The sequence below is a fragment of the Mobula hypostoma genome, chromosome 1 (genome assembly GCF_963921235.1).
Source record: "Mobula hypostoma chromosome 1, sMobHyp1.1, whole genome shotgun sequence".
NCBI lineage: Eukaryota > Metazoa > Chordata > Chondrichthyes > Myliobatiformes > Myliobatidae > Mobula > Mobula hypostoma.
This window is the reverse complement of record NC_086097.1, coordinates 96,191,595-96,198,219: the sequence shown is the minus strand read 5'-3', so window position 1 is coordinate 96,198,219 and position 6,625 is coordinate 96,191,595. Positions and strand designations below refer to the sequence as shown.

Below are 6,625 nucleotides of genomic sequence, written 5' to 3'. Positions count from 1 at the left end.
CTTCGGGCCAATTCACTTCTTCGGGACTGGAAAGGAAGGTGGAAGACAGCAGAATAAAAGGTGGGGATGGGGGGGAGGAGGATATCTCATTGGTGATAGGTGAAGCTAGGTGTCTAGGAAAGGTCAAGGGCTGGAGAGGAAGGAATCTGATAACAGAGGAGAGTGGACCATAGGAGGAAGGGAGGAGCACCAGAGGGAGGTGATAGGCAAGTGAGAAGAGATAAGATGCCAGAGTGGAGAATAGAAGAGGAGGGGAGGGTGAGGGATTTTTTTATATCAGAAGGAGAAATCAATATTCATGACATCAGATTGGAGGCTACCCAGAATACAAGGTGTTGCTCCTCCACCATGAGGGTGGCTTCATTGGGGCACAAGAGGAGGCCATAGACCCACATGTTAGAATGGGTATGGGAATTGGAATTAAAATGTTTGGCCACCGGGAAGTTCGGCTTCCAGTGGATGGAGCAGAGGTGCTCAATGGGTCTCGCCAATGTAGAGGAGGCTGTCCGTGTCATTTAAGACACAGCAGCACAGCAGATGACTTAACAAATTATTGACCCATGAAACCAGTGAACTATTTCACCAACAGGAAATGTTGTTGATTATGGCCAATTATAGAAATACAAACTTTTTTAAAGTTATATTGTAGACATTTCCCAGCTCAGAACAAAAACAAAAGAAAATGGACACAGGCTTGTGAATGTGATATAAAAATACATTTATGTTATCAAAGTTCACAGTGGTAGCAATACTGTGGAATACATTCATTAAAATAACTTGTACATAGTCAGATACAATGAAATGAAACATATTGTACATATACACACCATTAACACTAATCTGATGTGGTATTGAAGAAGCAATGTGACTAAATGCAAAATGAAACATAAAAACACCAATTAAACAGATTTGCAGGAGGAAAGAAAATATTTAATATGAGCTCATTAAACCGCCCCCTATTATATCATATTTTAATTATTAGCTGCACTACTGTTGAATTTAATAATTGAGTTCTAATAAATGATGCACCGTGGAAGTTATATTTATTCCAGATGCTGGTGGGTCTTGTGTAGAATTTGCTTTTTCTTTCTTAGTGGATACACATTCATTTGTATGGCTCTGTGGGTCCATGGGGTACAGGTGCAGGGCTAAGGCGGGCCTTACGCCGCTCCCTTTTTTTAATTCCCAGACATAACGTCGATTGGTTCTTGATAATCAAGATGACTGTAGTAAAGGCTCGGGGTGCACAGGAAGATCTCAGAACCGCGGCACATTCCCTCTGCTCACTTCATCGGCTGTCGATTAGCAACAATTATTTAAATGGCTGGAATATTAGATCCGTATCACTAAAGGTCTCTCCTGTCCTCTGCTCGCAATCTCCGACATGCTAAATGTTAAGGCAAACACTGATCAAGTTGTCCCCACTACACGACAATAATCCTCCACCCCCCGCCAAAAAAAAAGAAATGCAGAAAATCATTACAAATGTATATATGAAATTTGAGGGAGACAGAATTGGGACGCTGTTTGGAGTTGAAAAACAATTATTTGGTCACTTCCAGTGCAAATAAAAATGGAAGCATCAGCCAGCGCAAGATAGCATAAACTTCATTTAAAGACATCCCAGATATATCACCACTATCTCGACTGGTCCCATCCCAATGCACCCACAACAAAGACACAGGTACTAACTACATAGTAAGACGGCTTCAGCTTGTTGACGCGTTTTCATATCACTGCGTTTCCCATCCAGACTAAAGCTGACCACAGTTCAAATCTCAGTGCAGCACAGCGCATTCAATCTGTCAGCTACTGAAAAGTCTTATTTTTAAAGATACAATAAGTTTTCATAAAGTTAACTTTAAAATTTAAAATTATGAAGTTAACTTTTAAAATTTAAGATTTACGTTTCGTGAAAAGTCTCCAGAATTAAGGTGTCTTCTGCGGGATAATTAATGCACCCATTTTCTTGCTATGATAACTAAGTGATCACTTACGGAGACTTGCTCTCTTTGGGAGTTTCCACCTGCGAAATTTGCTCCGTGTCCTCTGCACACTTTAACAGTGCTACAGCCCACGCACGACGTGTTTCTGCCAGGTGCCGCCAGCAGGTCGGAGTTTTCGATGCAACTTCACACTTCCATTCAAATGAGACAAAAAGACATCAATGGAGAGAGAAAGAGTGTAACATTTAAGGTCTGTCAGCATGGTTCAATGAAAGGGACCTTTACTATCTACGACCTTCTTGTTCAAATTAACTCGCTACAATTGTTTTCCTCTCTAAAGAAAAATGGGCCATTTTCATACTCTGCTGTTCTCAGAAAACAGGGAAGAGTTGCCGGGGCACCCTCTCTCCTCACCCCTGGTTCCTTTCCCTCAGTTTCTTCCGCGGCTGGCCGGTGCTTGCCGTCGAATCGCATCTCCTGAGGTCGGACCATCCAAACCAGGACGCGGCAGCTACCAGTGCCTGACTGGGCCAGTTCAGCTCCCGCACTGATGCACGAAATTGATGCTAAACGTCGTAGGACATTTTTTTTTAATGACAGTTTCCCAGAGATGGGCAGAGGAGAAAGCCCCAGATTCAGCGCCGCCAACTCTGAGCAGGGTCCGATTTCTAGGAAATGGGGTTCAGAAGCAGCTGGTTTAAGAAGTGAGAGGGAGCCGGTTCGGTATGAAACACCGATACCAAATCGCATAAAGATCTCCTGCGGATTACATTCTCTTTAAGTATTTGGCTCGTATCAAACATGCTTAGAGCCAGAGTCTCTTTTTACCGGGCTGCCTGGTAATAAGAGATTATTACGTTTTGAGTACGATGGGGGTTGTAGCGTAGTCAGCCGGCTCGCCGGGCGGTGTCTCCGTGTCGATGAACTTGTCCCTCAGCCTGACCAGGACAGTGAAGGACGTGGGTCTGATGGTCAGCCCGTAGTCGCCGTCCATGCTCAGCTTCTCCGAAGGGTTCGCCTCGAAGGTGCATTGGTGGACCAGGATGGCGGTGAAAAGGAATATTTCGATCTTAGACAGCTGCTCCCCGATGCACCTCCTCTTGCCCACCGAGAAGGCCATAACGCTGCTGGTCAGGTCCCTGTTGATGGTGCCGTCCGTGTTCAGGAACCGTCCGGGGTCGAAGGTGCTGGGGTCTTTCCACTTGTCGCTGTCGTGGTTGACCGACCACTGGTTGATGAAGACGACCGTGTCCTGGGGGATGTGATAGCCTTTGATATCCACGGGCGAGGTGGTGGCGTGCGGGATTGTCATCGGTACGAAGCTGGTAAACCTCAGGATCTCGTAGAGGAAAGCCTCCAGGTAGGGTAGACGGGCTTTGTCGTGGGCACCGGGCAGCCGGTCCCTACCCACCACTTCGTCGATGTCCCTCTGGAGCCTGGCCTGTAGCTGCGGGAACTGGATGAGGTGGAACAGGATCCAACTCAGGGCGGTCGATGTGGTGTCCTGGCTCGCTCCCAGGATGTCAGTGATGGAGCCCTCGACGTGCTCGCGGCTGAGCGCTTCTTTGGCCGGCCGGTCCCCCTCCAGCGCTCCGATAAGAGCGTCGCTCATGTCCCGGGTGGTGCCTGGCCGATAGGTGCACCGGTGCTGTTCCACTTTAGAGCGGACGAACTCGAAGAACTCGTTGTTGAGCTGCTGGAAGTCGCGGTAGATGCTGCGCACCGGGTTGGGGAAAGTCTGGAGCCAAGGCATCGTGTCCACCAGGCTGCCGGCTCCCACTGCGCGGCCGAAGCGGTCGATCCTGACCAGCATCTGCCGGAACTCCTCATCGTCGTGGCTATAGCGGTGCCCGAAGCACAAGGCGCACATCACATTGGCGGCTGCCACCTTCAGCTCGGGGCACGGCTGGAAGTGGCGGCCTCCTGCCCCCAGCCGCAGGAAGACCCGCAGCAGACTGCGAGCCTCTGCTTGGACGTGGTGCTCGAACAGGCGGCGAGCCTGGCCGTCCGCCGTGGAGAAGAAGCGAACGGCGGACTGCTCCAGGCGCCGGTGCGCCTTCCACTGGCGGCTGTAGCGGCCGAAGGGCATGCTCCGTCCCCCGGCTACCTGGCGGAATGAGGCGAAGTCGGGTCTCCCGGCGAACTGGGCACTGTGCTGTAGCAGCGCTTGGCGGATGGTCGCCTCGCCGTTCAGCACCACGACGTCTCGTCGTCCCAGGCGGATCTGGAAGAGGTCGCCGTAGCGCCGCGCCATCCTGCTGAAGGTCAGGTGCGGAGACTTGCCCAACTGCATGGCGTTGCCCACCAGCGGCCAGGCGAAGGGTCCCGGCGGATGGCGGCGATCTCTGGCCCCGCGTCGCATCCACCTGCACGCTTCCAGACAAGCCAGAAGGAACAGCGACACCAGCAAAAACGGCTGCACCTGTTGGTTCCAGTCCTCAGCCATGACCGGCTCCACGCCTCTCGGCGTCCCCGCTCACCTACTTCCCTGGCATAATTGGCCTGCTGGCCGGCAGCTGGTCCCCGAAACTTACACCTCCAACTTCTGCCCACTCTTCCTTGCCGGGTCCGCTGCCCTGTCTTTGTAGCCTTATCGTGCGCCGGTCGCCCAGAGCTGGGGACAAAAGGAGGACAGGGCTTGCCTCGTTCCTTTCGCCGAGTTCGCTTGGTTCCGTGCTCCCGGCTGCTGTCAGAAGCGACCCGGCTTTTTTCTCTGCATTTAAAGAGTGCGGGTACTCCCCGATTCCCCTCCCTCTCAAACTCTCCAACTTCATTCACCCTGGTTTCGTGATGTCAGGCCAATGGGAGTGAGCAGCTCGCGCTTTGGGAGACCCGCTGTTGCAACAGACGGGACACTTCTTTCTCCCCCAAGACAGGCGTATTTTTTTTATTATTATATTTGACTCCACGACTCCGGAGAGGGAGTTGGAACCCCTCTTATAGAAGCAATGCTAGTTCAACGCAGTTTAAAGCGACAATATAGGTTCTGAGATAGACAGCAGTTTGCGATTCCATTAAACGTGATGGGGGACGGCGGAGTGGGGGGTTTCTTTGGCGGTTCCAGATCAGCCCATTTCCCGGACAACTGGATTTCACTCCTATTAATACCGAAAGCGTCACACGGCAACATAATGAATTTTCCAACAATCCCGGTGTGTTTAAAGGCAGTGGGAAATAAACGGGCACTCCGGATCCCGCCTGCGGCCGCCCACCGTCCCGACGCTGACCCCGGCCACATTTCTGGGTGTATACAGTATCACCCCCTCTGCATTCCGGAACCCGGCTCACATTCTGCATCAATGAGTGAACCCGCTACCCGGCCTGCAGAGTTCCTCCAACATTTTGTGTGTGTGTGTGTGTGTGTGTGTGTGTGTGTGTGTTGCTTCAGAGATTGTCCCAGCAATTCTCCGTGTTAGAGAAAGGAGAAGTTTTTACACAGCTCTTCCTACCCAGTCACGTATTTGGAGAATTATAATTAGCATTCCATTGAAGAGCATTGAGTTCACTGAAACAGCACTGAACAACGTGGTTTTAGTGCTGTCGGAGTCATAAGCCCCGGTCTAACATAAAAGCTTAGCTTATGCAAGCGGTCATGGTGAAGAAGCTGCCAACAGAGACGCGAGAAGTCGCTTGGGGAAGTGTCAGTTGGCTAGAGAAAGGACTTATTAACAGTAAGCTGTAATAGATTGAAGGAAGTGAGAGAAATGCTATTGATCTGGTGTGTAGGGGTTTCCAAAAGGTGCTGTATATGTTTCTGCAGGAGTGGGAGTAAAAATGCGGACAGAAAAAATCAGCTAAATAGCAGTGAAGACAGCGGCTATACTTCATGAGGAGTTTGAAGAGATTTGGTATGTCAACAAATACACTCAAAAACTTCTATAGATGTACCGTGGAGAGCATTCTGACAGGCTCCATCACTGTCTGATATGGAACACAGAACTGAAAGAAGCTGCAGAAGGCTGTAAATCTAGTCAGCTCCATCTCGGGCACTAGCCTACAAAGTACCCAGGATATCTTGAGGGAGCGGTGTCTCAGAAAGGCAGCGTCCATTACTGAGGATCTCCAGCGCCCAGGGCTGATTGATAAGTTCGTGGCCTAAGGTAGAAGGAGATGAGTTATACAGCTTTCGTTACATGCGTGTGCAGTTCAAGTCTTTGAGTGAAAAGTAGAAAGTTTGAAGTTAATAACTCATCTCCCTCTACCTTGGGCCACGAACTTATCAATCACCCTTGATGTGAACCACTTTCTGAAGGTCTAAGACGCCGACTTCTACAAAGAAGGAATCTGTATGCTCCGCGACTGCTGGACCAGGTGTGTAAATGTAGGAAAAATAAATGTGCTAGGTTTTTTAAAATTGACTCCTTCTACCTTAGGCCACGAACTTATCAATCACCCTCATATTTTTTGCACCATTTTTAATCTATTCAAAATACATATACTGTAATAGACTTATTTATTATTAATAATATTTTATTTTGTTTTTTTCTTCTATATTATGTACTGCATTGAACTGCTGCTGCTACGTTAACAAATTTCACGACACATGCCGGTGATAATAAACTGGATTCTGATTCGGAGGATACAAGGGAGTGTTAGCAGGACGCGTTATATCTCTTATAATACATGGGACCTGAGTGTAATTGTTTTGGTGGATGTCGTGGATGCCATTTCAATTTTGA

The 6,625-nt window shown here is 49.1% G+C and overlaps 1 protein-coding gene across 1 annotated transcript; it reads right to left on the bottom strand.

Moving 5' to 3' along the window:
- Window positions 1-714: 714 nt before the first annotated feature.
- On the bottom strand, window positions 715-5,017 carry LOC134349171 (cytochrome P450 1B1). Its single transcript, XM_063053104.1, has one exon. The coding sequence runs from the start codon at window positions 4,390-4,392 to the stop codon at window positions 2,800-2,802; it is 1,593 nt and encodes a 530-aa protein (XP_062909174.1). The 5' UTR covers window positions 4,393-5,017; the 3' UTR covers window positions 715-2,799.
- Window positions 5,018-6,625: the final 1,608 nt, after the last annotated feature.

Excerpts from the sequence above, each read along its gene's own strand:
- LOC134349171 (XM_063053104.1), bottom strand. The coding sequence starts at position 4,392 with ATGGCTGAGGACTGGAACCAACAGGTGCAGCCGTTTTTGCTGGTGTCG.